This window comes from Schistocerca serialis, chromosome 6 (genome assembly GCF_023864345.2).
Source record: "Schistocerca serialis cubense isolate TAMUIC-IGC-003099 chromosome 6, iqSchSeri2.2, whole genome shotgun sequence".
NCBI lineage: Eukaryota > Metazoa > Arthropoda > Insecta > Orthoptera > Acrididae > Schistocerca > Schistocerca serialis.
The window spans coordinates 529,994,029-530,015,751 of record NC_064643.1 but is presented as its reverse complement, the minus strand read 5'-3'; the positions used below and the strand labels follow the sequence as shown (position 1 = coordinate 530,015,751).

At 40.2% G+C, this 21,723-nt stretch overlaps 1 protein-coding gene across 1 annotated transcript in view; it reads right to left on the bottom strand.

Moving 5' to 3' along the window:
• Window positions 1-15,037: 15,037 nt before the first annotated feature.
• The window catches only part of LOC126484965 (dynein intermediate chain 2, ciliary), a 271,700-nt gene continuing 265,014 nt past the window's right edge, over window positions 15,038-21,723 (bottom strand). Inside the window, exons 11-12 of the mRNA XM_050108567.1 lie at window positions 17,561-17,748; window positions 15,038-17,432 (exon numbers count right to left, since the gene is read on the bottom strand). Coding sequence (XP_049964524.1) covers window positions 17,565-17,748 — 184 coding nt within the window. The 3' untranslated portion in view covers window positions 15,038-17,432; window positions 17,561-17,564. The remainder of the gene's footprint in view (window positions 17,433-17,560; window positions 17,749-21,723) is intronic.

Below are 21,723 nucleotides of genomic sequence, written 5' to 3'. Positions count from 1 at the left end.
TGTTCACCAGTTCCGCACATACAGCTGGACGTTTGCCCCTCAGAGCCTTTTTAAGGGGACCAAAAATGGCGTAATCACAGGGAGAGAGATCTGGACTGTATGGAGGGTGGCCGAGAACCTCCCATTTGAATTTCTGCAGGAGTGACGCGACTGTGTTGGTCGTATAAGGCTTTACATTGTTGTGGAGCAGAATGAGCCCACAGGTGAGATTGCCTTGTTGTTTTGATTTGATCACTTGGCAAAGGGACCTCAAGGTTTGCGAGTAATACTGAGCATTCACTGTTGTCCCATGCTGCAGGAAGTGAATCAGAAGGAGATCATCCTCTTCAAAGAAGAACATCAGCATAACCTTTCCTGCACTCATGTGGACGGCGACATCCAGCTGTTAACATCACAGCCCCAGGAATTTTATGAGACAGCTGTTCACTGCCTTGTGTCACAGTGGGACAAGTGTCTCTACAACCACTAACATGCACGTACTGCTTTCGGTAATTATGCCTACGGCCTCTTATATATTTCGGTCGTTCGGAGGTCCGAACTTGTAAGACTGTTTTGGGCATTCTAGTGGGACGGACATGTATCTCAGTTTCGAATGAACATGTCGTACTCTGTATCGGAAGTTGTCAGAAAAGTTACCGTACGATTAAGGAAAATATTGAAAAGACAGTGTAAAAAGTGTGATGATTTAAAAATATAACAAAACAAGATACAGTAATGAGAAGTCTCGCCTAACATCATTGTTAGTACTACAGATCTTGCCCTCTATAGATGCGGAGACTAACCTGGGCAGGAGGCATCCCATAAAAAGTACAATCATGGATTCCAGATGACGGCATAGCAGCCTCTGCCGAAGAAGATTCCATGACCGGAGCTGCCTTTTACACGGGAGATACAACTTTAGAAGACGAAAGGTTGGTGGAAAGAACCCTTAGGGACTCTTACTCAGTCTCTCCAGCTTTCAGATCTGACTTCCAAAGGACACACATAATTTGTACTATACATGCGTATCCATAATACAGCCTTCTGAGAACTATACCAAACTTGATACTAGCAGTGTGGCAGTGATCAAGTGTGTACATGCGTTGGGAAGTTTTTTCATTCCTACTTGGATCAGCACTTACCTTGGATTACAGGTTCATGTTGTTTGTACACGACAAACAGAGTGCAGTATTGGTGGTATTCCTCCTGGAATAGAATCACAGCAGACAATGAGACTTTATCGTCAACCTCTTATTACATTGTTTATGTATGTCTCAAATATGACATTGCTATCAAATTGTAAGCAGGATACAGACTGCTCAAGAAACAATATTGACGACATTTCGTATAACTTGTCTGCCCTATAATCATTGTAACAGACTTGCGATAGTGACTTTAACAGTAGGAAATGAAATAATTCCTGTTTTGAAGGACACACGAACGTTGCTTAGAGGAGATAAAGGAACAATAGATTGAGGTATTATTGAATGCAGTATCTCTGCCAGTGTGTGGGTCGAATAGGAGAATCTTCATTTATGATAGGGACAGGTCAGCCCGAAACAAGAATAACCAACAGCTGCAATCCGAAAGCAGTCATGTAACGTTTCTTTGTTTGGCTGAAATAGGGAATTGGTCACGTGATGCCCCTCACTCTCTGTATGGCACGATCTTGACCTGCAAATTTACGAACGCATTGTTAAGGATTTGATCACAGCTAAATATTTGTGACAATCAAGACTATAAATATGACTGCTGCTCGTTCCATTTGCAACAATTTAAGCTGTGGTCTTGCGGTAGCGTTCTCGCTTCCCGCGCACGGGGTGCCGGGTTCGATTCCCGGCGGGGTCGGGGATTTTTCCCTGCCTCGAGATGACTGGGTGTTGTGTTGTCTTCTTCATCATCATTCATCCCCGTTACCGTCAGAGGAAGGCAATGGCAAACCACCTCTGCTACGACCTTGCCTAGTCAGCGGTGCGTGTCTCCCTCATCATCATTAGGTTTCACACAGCCAGAAACTGGACATATTTGGAAGCAAAGCAGCCAAACATTTGTAACAGGCAAGAACGTAAACATCATTCACTGTCTACTCTTAGATTTATGACTAATCACATTCTCATAAATCACGACATATTCACAAAAAATATTTGTGGTAAGAAGGAATATAAATGTCATTGCTGGTTGTTCCACCTGCAGCAATTTAATTTTTTTTTTTGCCTTAAGTCACGAAATGGGAGACACTCGTTACTTGCAAAGCACGTTGTTATATGTAAATGAATTCGAATATTGCGGAACACACCTACGTTATATAACTAAGGAAGTCCCAGAACGTGTTAAAAAAGTGGAGATGAAAAAAAAGCACACTCGAGGATGCGAACACTATATTCCTCTGTTCTGCAACTGCATGTCTCTAAAACTAAGGACTAGGTTTAGCTTTACTACTGTTCATGTTAAAATCTCTTTACATCAGAAGTGACTTTAAGTGACATTTATTTATAACAAATCATACCTAGAGCAACATATTTGCGATAAATTTTCATTGTGCTGTTGCCTTGAAATAGCATAGTGTCACAATATACAGGTCATAACATCCAAATACGATGAAAACAACATGGCGTCTCATGAGAAGCGGAGGATGCTAAGTTCACCCAACCTGGATATGATGTAACGTCATTATGACGTAACATGCTTTAGTCGATTAACACACCTATCGATTTTTACGAACGTTCGAGATTCTAAACTGTCGTCAGCCAGTGGTTTGTTTTGACACGTGCGATTCTGATTACAGCTCAGTGTGGCAGCGTATATGTATTTCTCAAAAATAAAAGTAAATGAGCTGGATATTAATAGAAATATTCCTGACCGTGGCCTTGAAAACACTCCGGACAACACGTTTCGTAAAAAAGTGAAGTCTTCTTGTGTCCTGACCAGATTAGATTCTGTGATTGTTGTATTGAACGCTTAAGCCGAAAATAATATTTATTTATTATCAATATTTTAGTATGGTTTCATACAATTGGTCTTGTCAGTACATATTAGATTGTAGCAGCATACTCTTGCTGACTTTTTTTTTCTTAATTTATATAGCTGAAAGAGAACTCGTGCAAGTTTGTTAGCTAAGTAATTTATACGTCCATCCCAAGAAAGTCTTTTATCAACCATAATTCCAAGTAATTTTACACTCGGACCGCAGAGACAGGTACCTTAGTGTCCAGTAATGACTGGTGTGTAGAATGATTGAATTTCGAACTTAAAAAGAAAAATGTGAGGCATTGTTGAAGAAAAATCGTCGACTGGAGATGAAATACGAGGGGAAGTGGATTTCTCAATGTAATCTTAACGAAAGGTTAGTGTCTTGACGCATCTAAAGGTTTTGGCTGCTGAGTGCTTCTTCTCTCCGAGTACAAATAACCGACGCACTTCGGCTGGGTCAGAAGTACATCAATTTCTGCTTGAGATTCACAATAACCACGCAATTGCCTGTCGTCATCGATGCTGAACTCTTTCAGATTTTCTCTCGTTAGTCTCTCGAATGCTGAACACATAATTAGAGACGAGCAAACGAAAAACAACGCACAGGACATAAACACAGTACAATACACGATTTAAACGCAAGGAACGCAAAACACATTTCAACGAATGGTGCAGAGCACAGCGCTACCCTGTCACAACCTCTCGAAAGTTCACAAAAGTCGAATAGTCGATATACGGTTTCTATCGTTTTCGATGTTGCGTGTACATGTCATAATGACGTCACATCGTATCCAAGTCCGGTGAAGCGAGCAAACAATGTCATTTGACCCGAGTGCCAGATGTACTTCCGAAGCTCTCCTTTTGGCTCTTGTTATACTGAAAAGCTATATGTGATTCTTGTTTCGGCCCGAACTGCCCCTAACTGTAAGTAAATATTCCCCTATTCCAAGAATGAATCATAAAGGTACGTTTACACTGGGATACATGTATCGCGACATGTATGAGCGACATGTCAATTTGACATGTCGCGATACATCACCTCATACAAAAATTCACGGAACTTGTATGCGGACCCTCGAGCTCATACATGTCGCGTATACATTTTGTATATCGCTTTTTGGCCATATACGCGACATGTATGAGCGACATTTGAAGAACTCGCGCATGCGCAGTACTATCATTTCCTGTCGCCTTGTCGACTGCCGCTTATTTCGACGATTAGCGTATGCGTAGTACCAGGCTCTTTGGCGGCTGTTTGAGTTTTGAAGGTGCCGACTGTCGTTTCGACGTTAATGTATCTGCATAGAATATCAAAAAGTGCCATATGCAACATTATTCTTCGTGTTTGAGAGGCCATTGTGCAAGTTTTATCCCAATAAGTGAAGGTAAAAGTTTTATATATATCAGAGTATGTAATACATTATATAATTTTTTCATGCATCTGGCACGTATATCAATGTTTTGCTGTTATTCCGGCGGCCTCGCGTGATAATGTTGACAACGGATGCCGACAATCGTGTGTGAGACGTTGGCATTAGCTATCGCGCGACAATGCAAATGTTTTGTCATGAAATCTTCGTTTTACGAGGAATCCCCAGTGGCTAAAAAACGGATTGTTACTGCCAACTGATCCTCTGGTGGAATCGCTTCCCGAAAGTTTGTGTTGGTTTTGGACACAAGAGGAGCCAAAAGTGATAACAAACCGCGGAAATCCTCCATACTCATCCTAACATAATTTCTAAAATATGCGCCATCCTCTAGCGTTAATTCGCGAGAAACTCTCTGTGCCACCATCTACGCTTCCTCCGCCTTTTCTTCTTATCATCTTCCAAAAGAGCAAGTGTATCAGCACATAAAAATGTGAAAACTTCCAAATCGTCGTCGGAAGCTGTCGCACAGTGATACACATCAACCAGTGTAAACGCACGCTCATACATGTATGAGGTTGATACTTGTCAACTCATACAAGTCGCGATACATGTCGCAAAGTCGCATATACATGTATCTCATACATGTGCCGATACTAATCGCAGTGTAAACGCACCTTTAGAACAAGGTATGTAAAACTGAAGACAAAGACGATGTACTAAGTGAGCAACTTGTACAACTAGTTCTGAGAGTACTAAGCAGTTAAACGAGAAATTTGGGAAACAGTTCTACCACAGTCTAACATATGTTAGACTGTGGTTCTACTAACATGACAAGGAATTCGACAAAAAAAAAATACCGTGAACAGTACAAACTATCGACGAACATAACAAAAAGCTCGATGAATGGAAAGAACAAATTGACAAAATGTGTAACGAATACAACTGAAGACTGAAACTAAATCATCAGTTGCCAATTTGAAAGCTTCATTGAGGATGCAATTAAGGAAGCTGCTCAATGATGTGGCAAATAAGTGGAAGAACTGTTTCAAAAATTCGATAATCCGCCAGCACTAAGTGATGAGCAGTACCAACAAAACTACACAGGATATCAGTGAACTAAAACATAATATCATGTTTAAACAGCCAGCAACAAGCTATTGAGTGAGAAAAAACTAATTAGAACAGATCGTTGGAATCTATGAACAACACGAGAAAGTAGCAGAATGTGTTGGCAAACCCGAAATCAAACAGTACACCTGTGTCCACAGAGTGGATAAAATTTCTGAAGACATAAAACAAACACAATCAGTAATTGGCAATGTGCAACAAGGAATTTGCATAGGCAACCACAGAAATGCAATAGCTAGTAAGGGAAAATTTCTTCACTATAGTGGTTTTGCAAAGTTCTCCACTAATGGAAACTATGTCCCACACAATTTCTGTATCAGTTCATACCCAAATGATGGACCCAAACAAAGAAAATAGCTGTTGTAAGAGTACAGCTTGATGATGAAATTCAAAATATGAGCCCAGGATACGAAACGTGTGAGCCTTTAAGAAAGTAATTTTAGACGAATACTGGCCAAATGAGCAACAAAATGGGAGCCATAGTAGTATCTTCAGTGCTAGTACTTACGAAATGGGAAGGAATAATAAACTGGAAAAAATATTTCAACATTTATTGTAGAAGAAATGAGCAGTTAGATTCACCTCTGTCAGACCAATCGTTTATGATGGTAATGACAGCCAGATCATGAAGGTGAAGAAAAAGTAGTTGGAGTGTACGTTAAGTGACTCAGAATCTATACTGTCAGACATTAAACTACATCACAAGGACAACAAGTAAAAGATCAGTGATGAAATAACTTTTGGAATGAAGGTAATTACTGTGTCCCCTATGAACACAGGAATGAGTCAAGAACAGGTCGTGGAGAAAGCTATAGAGAACACTGTAGCTACCTGTTTGCCAGAACTTCTGACACTCTTCTTATTGAATTGTTTTCCTCCATCACACCTGAACTGTTTGATAGTATGACCATTTGTCTTAGCTTCATTCAAGGATTGTTCCAGAATGGTGCTGACTTCAGTCTTCTGCTTCAAGAACAAAAATTTACACAATTCGCTAAAATAATCCTTGCATCATACCTAGTAGCAACATTTTCCGACAGACTCTATGAACATAGGTCCATTTACATCAGCATGGATTTGCTCACCAGTAACCATTGGTTGATTTATTTTATTCCTGAATGGTAATCTATGCATTTTCCCAGTGCATATCCATAGCAAAATTCTTCTTTGCACCCTTCCACGCTGATGTTCGTCTACTTCAAGATGCATTTCAGTGTCGTTTGTGTTGATGGCCGTATCTCTCATGATAAATTTGCAGGATATCTGACAATGTTCTAAAATTCACTTGAAGTGGTTGTGCTAGTTTAACGACACATGTGTGAAGAATATGTAGACATTGGTTGATGTGACAAGTCGTCATTGTTTCCCCAGTGACTTTGTGTTCAGTCCTGACACTTTTGTTATAAGGTCTCATGTAGAAGCCTTTTAATGCAGCTGCTTTTATGGACAACAAGTGAGCACTTGCTTCAGAAACATAAAGTACATCTTTTAGTTCAGTCGCATAGAGGATAGTGCGTCTGCAGGGACTTATCCCTTGCACGCTCCCCGTGAGACCCACATTCCCAACTGTCCACAATCTGCATTCGTAGTGTTCCTAGTAGATGGATAGAGCATTTCCATGTAAGCAGGAGATCCTGGGTTCGAGTCCCGCTCGGGGTACACATTTTCAGCTGCCTCCATTGATGTATATCAGCAACACCTGTCGGTAGCTAAGGGTTTCAATTTAATTATCATTTCATTATAGAGAAGCTGCACGGTCATCAATGGTATCTGTTCTTTCGGGAACAGATACCATTTTCATATTCTGTGAAGTATTCTACAGGACAGCTTCCCATTTCAAATTTCATCATCTTCTGCAGAGCTAGTAGGCATATAAACTTGTACTGCTGTGGTGGGTGTTGGTTTGTGTCTACTTTAGCTACTATAATACATTCTGTCTATGCTGTTCATAGTATCTCACCTGCATTTGTATTCTCTTTTTTCATTACTAGGCCTGTGTTACTCCTATCTGACGATGTGATCATAACCCTGCTAACTTTTCTTATCATTATAATTTAAATGGAATTTTGCCTTGCCACTGAAAGTTATTTTCTGATCAAATTCCTCATCTCCTTGTCTCATCAGAACCTATTCAAAAGACTGCTTCCATCTGAGTACAGTAGTCAGTTAATTTCAGTGCTTGTATTAACTTAAATTTGTGTATAAGCAAGGATAGAATGTTTGTCAGAATACATGGTATGAAGATTAATGGAAAAAATTACTCTTTAAATTAAAAATTCTTTCCTCCCACTGTTTCTGTGTTTCCCAGTTCATGTTATTACTGTTGCTCTTTGTTACTTTTAACATACTTAATTCTTTCTTAATAAAATAAAAAAATCATAGGTTGAAATTAAACAATGTAAAATACACACACACACACACACACACACACACACACACACACACACACATCACTTTTATGTGGAAAATAAATGCCTTTATTCACATCATTGAGTCATATTGTAAAAGTGTTTCATTTCCAACATTGCAATTTATCGACAAGCACTGCACGTACATTTTCTTAAAAAAAATAAAAAAAAAGGAAACCTCTTTTTCCTGTATGGAATAAATCAGTATAGTGATCTGGACGTGTTACTCCAATTTCTTATTATTAAAACACAGTAGAGCATCAATAATCCAAAATAATTTGGGAGAGGGAGTGAGAAGCAGTGTTTCAACAACTGATTTTTTGCATAACTGATCAATACAAAACATATTCTACCAGTGTTCAGAGTAATATGAAACAAAGAAACACTAAATTAAATACAAAACTGTACTGTTATGTCCTCACTATAACACAACAAATATTCCGTGATAACCAAATTTATTTGACGTTCTGTCACTCAAAACAAAACTTAAGTTCGACTGCACAACACTTCGCTGGCTCTAGCGCCAAGGAGAAATCAGAGTCACTAGTAGAGAATACAGGTCCAAACCACTGCCAACCAGTCGATACCGACGCGTCAGGAGTTTACAGCTTGGGAGGCCACAGTATGGTTCGGTCGTCGTGAATCCAGCCGCCGGGTAGTAACCAGTCATCAGCGAAGATTGAACTGGTTAAACGGGCTCAGGGAGCTCGCTTAAATCCGCAGGTCCGGCCAATCAGAGTGTTGGTAGATGGCGCCCTTATACGGTTGCTCACTCTGGTGGCAAGGGCAGCGCCGCCAGGGTAATCCGTATGTGGTGTGTACGCTGCCACTAACCCCACGACGACGCGTTCACTTGCCCCGGTTGTTGACATTGTGTGCGGCGCCAGCGGTTGTAGCACGCCGTGCCGAGTTGACGGCTGCTGTGCGGCGGCGGCTGATACGACATATACTTTTATATATCTTACATATGTTTTAATGACAGCATCACTTTCTTCTTCTTCTCCACTTCATAGCTGTCTCAAGGCAGTAAAAAGCTTCCCAGCAAGATGGCTATTTTGTTGCAAGGATCTTGGCCACCAATGACATTGGCAGTTACTTCAACATGCATGAGTACATGGTAGCCAGGATCACTAATATCACATTCAAGCCAGCCTTGAATCTTTTCCTGACAGAATTCTTCAGTTCCAGAAGTGTCTTTAATCAGCTCAATCATTTTAGATAAAAATTGACTGTTTAGTGGCTCTCGAGGTGCCGTGACACACTCATCTGAAGGAAGGAGCTTATTCCAAACTTTTGCTAATGTTACTTATAAAACGTCCTTCAAGTCAGTTTCTTTGTACAGGTGCTGAAGTGTTTTTTCATATTCTTCTCTGAACAGTGCTATACACAGAAACATTTTTCTGTAACAACATCTGAACCTTTCAATGACGTCTTTGTCTACTGCTTGGAGTACTGAAGTAATACTGGGAGGCGTGGGTGGGGTGACTCTGGGATGGGTTGGAAAACCCTTTAAACTTGCCGTTTTCTCGGTCAAGCAAAAGGTTTGAAGGATGAGTTGAGGCATTATTGACCAACAACACAATATTTTAAGAATCCCCAGTTGCAAGTTGATGCTCTTTGATTTCCTCAATAAATACAGTATCATACCATTCTACAGGGGTTGGGCAAAAATATGAATGCATGCTTGAACATAAATGCAGATGTCAGCCAAGCAGGCAGGTTGTGCTCTTGTATTTGACTACGAATGGCAGATAAGCAATGTTCACAATATGTTGCAAGCATCAGTCATGGTCAGGACAGTGTTCTGTGTAGTTGTAAGTGCATTTTTTTGGAACTAAGAGAATTCAAACACGGACAAATTGTTGATGCTCATACAGTGAGTGCTTCTCCCAAAACCAAGGTAACTGAAGTGTTCAAAGTTTCAAGGAGACCATATTGAACATTTATACCACATACAAGGAAAATGGGAAAACATCATCCACTACATCATCATGGCAGAGGGTTGTGGAAGACGATTGTGAGAAAAAAATACGAGGTCAACAACTACAAAAGTCACAGCAGAACTCAATGTCACACTCATGAACCACTTTCAGCACCAAATCAACACTAAAGTAGCTCTGTAAGCAGAGTATTGCAAGATGAGCTGGAATGCCAAAACCACACATCCGTGATGCCCATAACATGAAAACATGGTGCTGAAGCCGTAAAACATAGACTATGGAGTAATGGAAGAAAGTCACCTGGTCGGATGAGTCTTGACGCACACTGTTTCCAACTTCTGGTCAAATTTACATTCCAAGAGTGAAACATGATGGCAGTTGTATGATTATTTTGGCAGCAATATTGTGGTATTCCATGAGCCACACGGGTACTCTACAAGGTCAAATTACTGCCAAGGATTATGTGACCATATTGGCTGATCGGGTCCATCCCATGTACAATGTTTGTTCTCCAAAGGTGGTGCTATGTTCTAAGATGACAGGATCCTTGTTCAAAGAGCCTGCATCATCCTGAACTGGATTTGTGAGCATAAAGATGAATTTTTGCATCTCTCCTGGCCACCAGGACACCACTGTCACCAGATCTTAATATTACTTAGCCTTTGTCATCTGCTTTGGAGAGAGGAGTATGTTGTTGTTATCCATCTCCATTATCATTACCTGAGCTTGTCACTATTTTGTAGGAAGAATGGTATAAGATACCACTGAAAACCATACATGACCTGTATTTATCCATTCTGAGATGAAAGGAAGAGCTGTTTTAAATGCTAACAGTTTCCTACACCGTATTAGACACAGTAATCTGTAGTGTTTTTGATATTTCCATATTTATGTCTTCCTCCGGTATACAAACACACTTTTGTCTCTTGTAGTTGACTTGCAGTTTTTTTTATTCCTTTAAAGTAATGTGTATTTACAGACTACCCTATGGTCAGCAACGGTAGCCTGTGTGTTAACAGTAACATTCCCACATACCACAGGAGTGGTTCATAACTTTCTTGCCTTACAACCACGTGCTGACATTTCATTCACAGAAACATGAGATTTTGTTGGCTTTTTCCTCCAGTATAAACCAGTTTTGTTTGCATTGTAGACCTTAGTTTTTCTGTAACACTCCTTATTAATCACGTTTTTAAAAGATGTTTTGAAATATTCAGCAGCTTCAGTATCACCCAACAGTTATTCATCCTGGATGTCTTACTGCCTAGTCAAGCACCTAGATTTCAGGCAAGTAAGAGAGCCAGTAGTCTCTTTAAAATCAGCATTATCTCCTTGATTCTTGTTTATTTAAACAGCTGTTTAAAAAATCAAACAGGTATTAATTGCTTGTTCTTGGTTATATACCAGCATGAACTATGTGTAAACAGCAGTGTCTGAACCGTGGTTATCTGACATTTCAATTATTTTTCTAGGCAAGGTTCCATCTTCAATGTCAAGTGCACTCAACTTTTTGTAATACCATCACTGTTTATGTTTTTATTTTTTTTAAATGTCTGCATTTATAACTCCATATTCCTAAGCTAAGTTTCATCCACTAGCAGATTGCTTCAAATGGTCTATTTTGTCAGAAACACTAAGAGTAATGGATTTTTATTTAGTTGCTATCTCGAAAGCACAACAACTGCATGATAACTCACCGGTGAAGGTTACACATCAACACATAACAGTAACTGTGATGATTGGGATGGAGGAGAGAGGGGAGGGGGATGACGACAGCTGAATTTGCCAGCCTAGTGCCAAAACTTCTATACTGTGCATGCACATATTTGAATTTGCTGATTGGAATGCTTTTGGTTAACTAATGTGTTAGTTGATCAGTATGTGGATGATGTTTACTCTACTGTAGAGAAACTACTGTGATGATAAATGGCTTACTAACATACCATACTCTGAATAGATAATAGTTGCTCTACTGCATGGTTAAATGAGGATGGAGTCCTCTTGGGTAAAATATTCCGGAGGTAAAATAGTCCCCCAACCGGGTCTACAAGCGGAGCTACTCAGGAGGATGTCATCATCAGGAGAAACAAAATGAGTGTTCTATGGATCAGAGTGTGGAATGTTAGATCCCTTAATCAGGCAAGTAGGTTAGGAAATTTAAAAAGGAAAATGGGTAGGCTGAAGGTAGGTGGAATTAGTGAAGTTTAGTGGCAGGAGGTACAGGACTTCTGGTCATGTGAATACAGGGTTATAAATTCTAAGTCAAGGGTAATGCAGAAGTGAGTTTAATAATGAATAAAAAGATAGGAACATGGATAAGCTACTACGAATAGCATAGTGAACGCATTATTGTAGCCAAGATAGACACAAAGCCATTGCCTATCACAGTAGTACAAGTTTATATTCCAACCAGCTCTGCAGATGATGAAGGGATTGAAGAAACGTATGATGAGATGAAAGAAATTATTCAGATAGTTAAGGGAGACGGAAATGTCTTGGGGGAATGGAATTCGGTAGTAGGAAAATGAAGAGAAGGAAAAGTATTAGGTGAATATGGACTGGGTAAGGATTGAAAGAGGAAGCCACCTGGTAGAATTTTGCACAGAACATAACTTAATCATCACTAACACTGGTTTAAGACCCATGAAAGATGAATGTATATGTGGAAGAGACCTGCAGAAACTGGGAGGTTTCAGAGTCATTATATAATGGTAAGACAGAGATTAACGAACCAGGTTTTAAATTGTAAGACATTTCCAGCGGCAGATGTGGACTCTGACCATAATTTATTGGTTATGAACTGCAAATTAAAACTGAAGAAACAGCAAAATGGTAGGAATTTAAGGAGATGGGACCTGGATAAACTGCAAGAACCAGAGGTTGTTGAGAGTTTCAGAGGGAGCATTAGACAACAGTTGACTATAACAGGGGAAAGGAGTACAACAGAAGACAAATGAGTAGCTTTAAGAGATGAAACAGTGAAGACAGCTGAGGATCAAATAGATAAAAAGATAGGGTCTGGAAAAACAAGGAAATGATTGTATAGCATTTATTGGCCGGGATATTCCCTTCAGGGTTCAGCTGCCAGATTGGAAGTCTTTTTAATTGTCACCACTTCAGCGACTTGCGTGTCAATGATGATGAAAATGGTGATGAAGGACACACAACACCCAGTCCCCTGCCGGGAATCGAACCTGGGCCCCCTAGCGTAGTACATGGTAATGCTACTGCTGAGCTACGGAGGTAGACAGGGTCTGGAAGATATCATTGGGTAACACAAGAGATATTGAATTTAATTGATGAAAGAAAAAAATTTAAAAATGCAGCATATGAAACAGACGAAAGGGAATACAACTGTCTAAAAATTGAGATTGACAGGAAGTGCAAAATGGCTAAGCAGGACTGGCTAGAGGACAAATGTAAAGATCTAGAATCATATTTCACTAGGGGAAAGATAGATACTGCACACAGGAAAATTAAAGAGGCCTTTGGGGAAAAGAGGAGGAGTCGTTTGAATATCAAGAGCTCAGATGGAAAACCACTCCTAAGAAAAGAAGGGAAAGGTGGAAGGAATATACAGAGGATCTCTACAACAATATTATGAAAAAGATACTTGATACTCACCATATAGCAGAAATGCTGTATCGCAGATAGGCACAACAAAAAGACTGCCACAAAATAAGCTTTTGTCCAACAAGGCCTTTGTCAAAAATGGATTATAGACAGATAGGCAGACATGCACACACACACACACACACACACACACACACACACACACACACACACACACACACAAAAAATCATGCAATCATGCAAATGACACAACTCACACACACACACACACACACACACACACACACACACGTACGTGACCATAGTCTCTGGCACATGAAGCCAGTCTTGGGGAGACAAGAAATTTGTGGCACAACTTGACCAAAAGAAGGGATCAGTAGATAGGACACATTCTGAGACATAAAGGGATCAACAATTTAGTACTGGAAGGATGTGTGGGAGGTAAAAATCGTAGAGGGAGCCCAAGACATGAATACACTAAGCAGATTCATAAGGATGTAGCTTGCAGTAGTTATTCGGAGATGAAGAGGCTCACAAAGGGTAGAGTAGCATCGAGAGCTGCATCAAACTAGTCTACGGACTGAAGACCACAACAGCAATAACAGAAATCAGTTCGATCAACAATATGTATTTCAGTGATTACTTAACAATTGCAATACATTAAATGTGAAACATAAAAGGTTTCATATACATACATTTAAATATTAGCATATTTAACCAACTTATAAATTATTCATTCTACTTATCTTTGAGGTATAACAGTCAGTGAGGAAGAATCCTCTTTTCTGATAGTATAAAATATAATTTTCATAATTATTTCACCTGTCTCTTCCTGCTGGAGTAATAATATGTCGTTCTGTCACTGGACCTGTAATGATTTTTTGTGTTCATATATTATTACTGACTAACTGATTTCCTGATGTGTACTAACTTGGCTTCTACATAATTAAAAAAATTATGTAATTTTCTGCCTTCTGTAGTTACATCTATTCAAAATTTTAAAATGTGCTGTCAAACCTCTGTGAATATTGCAACATTGAAGAATTCTGTTCCCAAAACAATTAAATCTACTAAGGAAACAATACACATTTTATGTGATTCAGTTGTAACAATACATCAAAGGTTCATCCATATACATGAAACAGTATGAACTCAAAGAGTATCATGCCAGAATTATGATGTATGGCTTACTTGACACACACATTATGTGCTAGGAGTTTCTTCAATTAATGACGAGCAAATAAAATACTAATCTGTTGTCTTCCTGCCATAGCAACAAGCAACATATAATCGTCGAAGAATCAAATGCGTGCTTTAATATTCACTTACATGAAGTTTTGCAAACTTATGTCACCACTGTAATTTTCTAAAGATCAAGTAAGACTATTCCACTCTGGTGTCAAATAACTGCTAACAACATGGTGTTTCTCTGTCATTACAAACCATTGTAATACAATACTGGGAAGTCCAGAGTGGAATACAAACTAAGAGTAAGGCTCATCTCATAGCTGAGGCACTGAGTGACTGACAGGCACATAAAGAAGACTGAAAACATACCTGAGCTTTCAGGGAATGTCCTTTGGAGCTGACTAAAACAAAACATGCCAATGCACACATATTACTACATTATTGAGGCCGGCTGTGTTGTCCTGGCTCTACAGCCTGAGAGGTTCTTTCCAATGGAGTGGATAACAGGGGAAAGGTGGCAGAGAGGGGGGAGTGAAGGGTTGAGGGGAAAGCTGGGTGACGGTCAGGAGTGAGAAGCCGCAAGAGCATGGGATGGCAATTTGACACCGGCAGGTTCACCTTGGCTCAGGCAGGAAGAATTGCAATGCATCTGGCACAGGATGAAGTCATGGTATAGGTTGGGGAAGGGGTTGAACCAAGGCAGATGACAACTGTGGAGATGAAAGTCTGAGTTTAGATTAATGGGGTTAAATAGGAAGCATGGGGAGGGGACTGGGGGGTTGGTTTGGGACAGGTACTAGTGGAGATTGAAGACTGCAGGATTGACAACTGTGCTGTAAGTACGACACCCATCTATGCTATTCAGGAAAGCTGATATTGCTGGGGGGCAAGTGGGAGGTTAATGACATTTTTTTGTGAAGAATCCAGTGAAGTCGAGCCATTTGTGCCCAGTAGCATGTTCTACCACTGGGTAATCAACCTCTCTCTTGGCCACACTTTAGCTATTCATGTGAGTGGCAGTCACCTCCACATATAAAGCTGTGCAAAAGTTGCAGTGGAGTTGATATATCACACAACTGCTTTCACTGTTAGCCCCGGCTCTGATAGGATAGGGCTACCCACGTGGATCTTCCACAGGGATATGACTAATGTCAAAAAGAGTCTGGAATAGGTGTGGGATAAGAATGGACCAATATATTTTTTAAATTAGGAGGACACAGTGGGGAGGTGGTAAGCATTGTGAGAACGATGTTCCTTATTTGTGGGCATGATGAAAGATAGTGAAAGCTCTAATGAAAGATATGATTTAAGATGTTCAAGTGTGGGATAATGCTGGGTTGCAGATGGTTTGTTGGAGTGGGTGGAAGATTAGGGGCATGTGTGCATATAGCACAGGAGATCTGTTTGGGAATTGTCCTTTGATTATGCAGTATTTCTGGTCTCAGTCTACACTAATCCCTGTCCAACATCCACCTTTGCACCTATCCCCATGCCTCGGGCTCACTCAATAAACCTCACTCACACTCTCTTCTCCAAAGTTATCATTTTCCTCAGTGCTATCATCCCTACACATCTCCCAACCTACTCCTCCACTTTATCATTTTCCAAATGCAATTCTCCCTTCCTGTGCCAGGTTGAACTCACTGATGCAACATCTCTGTACTGTTCCCTTATAGCCTCTTTCTCCAGCTCTCAGCAACCCATCCCTCCACTACTCCCTTTCATTCCCCACTTCCTTTCTTCACTCACCCACTCCACCTTATACAGCCTTTCCCTGGAACAGTAGGACTATCTTTGTATCAGTTATCTCTGAAGAAGAACACTGTCTGAAAGCTCAGCTACATTTTCAATGTTCTTTATGTGGCTCTAATCACTCAAAACCTCAATTATGGAGAGGTTACCTTTACCCCTTGCATTACTGACCACTTTAATGGCTAGTTTCTAGTGATAAGAAGGATAAAGATCAGCTGTTCATTGAGCCTGCATTGTGACAGTTGTGTAGGAAGACTCTTTCAGAAGAAGCCATTCCACTGTCATCATAGCTCAACTGATCAATTTCTAGGACCTCTTTTGGAACTGAAATCTGTTGAGTGTCAATAGTGTATGCTATAATATATACAAGTCATTGGAGAAATGGTTAATTTTCAATGATTTTAGCTTCTCTGAGTGGTCTCTACCAGGTTTCCAATGCGATCTCTTCTGGTAGCGTTTGTGTGTGATCACTTAAACAATGATACTGTAAGTGCAAAACTCAGAAGCATCAGTGTCAAGTGCAAATGCTATTAACCTGTTGCTCATAACTCTAAATGTTCTAAGTGAATCACTTTCCACAAGCATTGCTACGTTCATACAGAGAATAATATTAACAAAGACTTTCATGTTTTTATAGTATACTACTGTGAGTTTTGCACATGAATTTATGGGTTAACACTGGTGACCACTAATGACAACTCTTTTCTTTCAACAAAATATTTATGCTGCTCCCCATCAAATTGAAACTGAAGTGTTCTGTTTAATAACATTAATTGCAAATTCAGACTTTATTATAATGTGAACTTGTGCTCTGAATGACTGCACCAAGCACACAGCATTCTTTTCCTTCCATGGTTGTGGCATTTTGTTGTTAAAATAAATTCAGCCGTAGAAGAAATTCTATTGAAGATGAAAACTGGTCCACGAATCCAGAGAGAACTGCTACAAAAGAAAACACATTTACATCCAGAAAACATAGACACATACTCGGGGAACTCTTAAGATTGGATTATGACAAGCTTTAAGGTTTTACACAAGTATCTTCAGGTCACAAATGTTTGCAGCCATGGGTACTACGTCATCATCCATCTCACTCAGGAACAGAAGGTTCAATGTTTTCAGACCTGCCAACAAATGATTAATTATATTAATAGTTAATTATGAGAGACCAAATCACTATTTGACATTGTAATGTGATATATATGGCTTTACCAACAAAAAAAAAAATTGAAAACGAAAAGGTAAATTTTACCTTATTATCCTTCCTTTGGCTCCACAATATTAGTACACGGTTTTTGTGTTTGAGGCTCTCGGACAAGTGCCAGTAATTTCTCTAACTTCATGATTTCCAGTTCTCTAGGCTCATACTGTGGACCTTTTTTTGGTGGCTTCACTTTTTTACGGAGATTTGGGGACAGTTTCAGACTAGTTATACAACCCCTGAAAACAAAAAATAAAATACTGTTGAAACATCACATTTTTAGCCTGGTATTGATTTCTAAGGAGTTTGCATATGTCAATGCATTTAACAAATATAATTTCAGTTCTCATCAATTTCAGAGATAGCTATTGCATCAAATTGCTAAAATCAGATTGAAAAAATTGAGAAAATCATGTAGTTATGTAATATGTTGAAAGCTGGTCACAAATTGTAGTTCAGTTTATGCCACTACTGATGGCAATGTTTCTTTACCATGTAAAAAAAAAAAAAAAAAAAAAAAGTAATAGAAACTATGTTATGTTCTCAGGTTCATGGTTCTTTCTTCCAGAATTAAAATGGAAAAAGGGGCACTGATAAAAGGAAAAGAAGGGATGTAAAACAGGTCAAACGCTATGAGCAGCCTATTTTTAACACATACTGCATCTTGGAGTGCATTTTTTCGATAATAGGTTCTACTGACACATAAAAAGGCACTCCGTCTCCAGGCCACGAGTGGCCTACCGGGACCATCCGACCGCTGTGTCATCCTCAGTGGAGGATGCGGATAGGAGGGGCGTGGGGTCAGCACACTGCTCTCCTGGTCGTTATGATGGTATTCTTGACCGAAGCTGCTACTGTTTGGTCGAGTAGCTCCTCAATTGACATCACGAGGCTCAGTGCACCCTGAAAAATGGCAACAGCGTATGGCGGCCTGGATGGTCACCCACCCAAGTGTCAACCACACCCGACAACACTTAACCTCAGCGATCTCATGGGAACCAATGTATCCACTGCGGCAAGGCTGTTGCCTTAAGAACATAATATAGACACTTAAATATTAATTGTGTATAGAGTGCTGACATATAGAAGACATAATCTATGTCCATATTTTCTTCTTGTTCATATATTGGGGGCTATACAGGGTGTTACAAAAAGGTACGGCCAAACTTCCAGGAAACATTCCTCACACACAAAGAAAGAAAATATGTTATATGGACATGTGTCCGGAAACGCTTACTTTCCATGTTAGAGCTCATTTTATTACTTCTCTTCAAGTCACATTAATCATGGAATTGAAACACACAGCAAAAGAACGTACCAGCGTGACTTCAAACACTTTGTTACAGGAAATGTTCAAAATGTCCTCCGTTAGCGAGGATACGTGCATCCACCCTCTGTTGCATGGAATCCCTGATGCGCTGATGCAGCCCTGGAGAATGGCGTATTGAATCACAGCCGTCCACAATACGAGCACGAAGAGTCTCTACATTTGGTACTGGGGTTGCGTAGACAAGAGCTTTCAAATGCCCCCATAAATGAAAGTCAAGAGGGTTGAGGTCAGGAGAGTGTGGAGGCCACGGAATTGGTCCGCCTCTACCAATCCATCGGTCACCGAATCTGTTGTTGAGAAGCATACGAACACTTTGACTGAAATGTGCAGGAGCTCCATCGTGCATGAATCACATGTTGTGTCGTACTTGTAAAGGCACATGTTCTAGCAGCACAGGTAGAGTATCATGTATGAAATCATGATAACGTGCTCCATTGAGCCTAGGTGGAAGAACAAGGGGCCCAATCAAGACATCACCAACAATGCCTGCCCAAACGTTCACAAAAAATCTGTGCTGATGACGTGATTGCACAATTGCGTGCGGATTATAGTCAGCCCACACATGTTGATTGTGAAAATTTACAATTTGATCACGTTGCAATGAAGCCTCATCCGTAAAGAGAACATTTGCACTGAAATGAGGATTGACACATTGTTGGTTGAACCATTCGCAGAAGTGTACCCGTGGAGGTCAATCAGCTGCTGGTAGTGCCTGCGCACGCTGTACATGGTATGGAAACAACTGGTTCTCCCGTAGCACTCTCCATACAGTGACGTGGTCAACATTACCTTGTACAGCAGCAACCTCTCTGACACTGACATTAGGGTTATCGTCAACTGCATGAAGAATTGCCTCGTCCATTGCAGGTGTCCTCGTCGTTCTAGGTTTTCCCCAGTCGCGAGTCATAGGCTGGAATGTTCTGTGCTCCCTAAGATGCCGATCAATTGCTTCGAACGTCTTCCTGTCGGTACACCTTCATTCTGGAAATCTGTCTCAATACAAACGTACCGCGCCGCGGCTATTGCCCCGTGCTAATCCATACATCGAATGGGCATCTGCCAACTCTGCATTTGTAAACATTGCACTGACTGCAAAACCTTGTTCGTGATGAACACTAACCTGTTGATGCTACGTACTGATGTGCTTGATGCTAGTACTGTAGAGCAATGAGTCGCATGTCAACACAAGCACCGAAGTCAACATTACCTTCCTTCAATTGGGCCAACTGGCAGTGAATCGAGGAAGCACAGTACATACTGATGAAACTAAAATGAGCTCTAACATGGAAATTAAGCGTTTCCAGACACATGTCCACATAACATCTTTTCTTTATTTGTGTGTGAGGAATGTTTCCTGAAAGTTTGGCCGTACCTCTTTGTAACACTCTGTATAATTGGGATGTTTCTGTCCAGACACAGTATGGTCCTTCCCTAGTCATGCCTCAGGTTAAGCTAATAAATTACTTTATCCATAAACAAATGGATCTAAAATTAAAAAGTAAAGTATTTTTTCATCAGTTCTCTGTTACATTTTCTTTGCTGTTCACACATTCTATGTGCTTTCTGTTTTCTTTATTACACTTCTTTATTCACATAGCATGTTCTGAACAAAGCATTATGAAGTAGACCTTTCAGGGATAGGGAACAAGTCAAGAAGAACATTAAAAAACAAATAGTTACTAAACAATGGAAAAACCAGGATGGAATAACAACAATATTATGAAAAGGATAGGTTGCTGTCACTATATAGAGGAGATGTTGAGTCACAGACAGGTAGACAGGTAGAGAGAGAGTGTGAGAGAGAGAGGGGGGGGGGGGCTGCTATATGTGTGAACTTTTGGCCAAATTGCCTTCTTCTAACATAGTAAATACACACATTACATTCATGGAAGTGCTACTCCCACATGCATGACCACTGTCTCTGGACACTGAGACTGGACTACAAGCAACTGCACCTGATTGGAGAAGCAGTCTGGGTGGTGGAGGTAAGGGGGTGGGGAGTGGCAGGGATAGCAGGGTCGTGGTGGAGAAGGGTTTAGTGCCGCTTGTGGGAGCTCAAGTAGCATTTTATCATCCACCACCCTTAGCCTCCTATTCCTCCCCCTCCCAGACCCGGCCTCCTCTTCACCTCCACCACTCAGACTGCTGCTCCCATCAGGCGCAGTTGCTCACAGTCTGCTCTCAGTGGCCAGAGACAGTGATCACATGTGTGTGAGTTGTGCTGTGTCAATGTGTTTGTGTTTTCTATATTAGAAGAAGGCCTTTTGACCAAAATTTCACATGTATGGCAGTCTTTTTCTGTGCCGGTCTGTGACTCAGCATCTCCACAAATAATTATTTTAAGCTTATGTCTGTATATTCAACAAAAGAACTAACAACTGTTAATTTTAGTGTGCACTGGCTGTTGATAAAGGCAAATAATTGAATGAATAAAAATAAATACTACATAGTGGGACACTGAGTGGTAAATAGGCATATAAAAAAAGAAGTTGAAATGATAGCTCAGTTATGGGCTTGTATTCTCCTTGAGAACAAACAGACACACATACTTAGCTACAGTGCACCAACACAGTTTCCTGTCATAGTAAAGCATTAAATATGCTTGATGTTTTGTCTCAGAAGTGAAGAGTATAGCAGGATACTGATTTGAACACCTGGTCATAGACAAACTTGCTAGCACCCAAAAACACTTCGGGTTTAGCTAGAGTGGATATTCAAAAGCAGAGACGAAGTGTTGACATTTAGTAAACACCATTGCATTAAATATCTGAACACAACAATGACTCGTCACTTATAATGCATATATGAACTCTGTGAGGGATCAACACTTTTTAATGCCTTACGTAATGAATTACAGATCAATAGCACAAATGGTTCTGTGGTA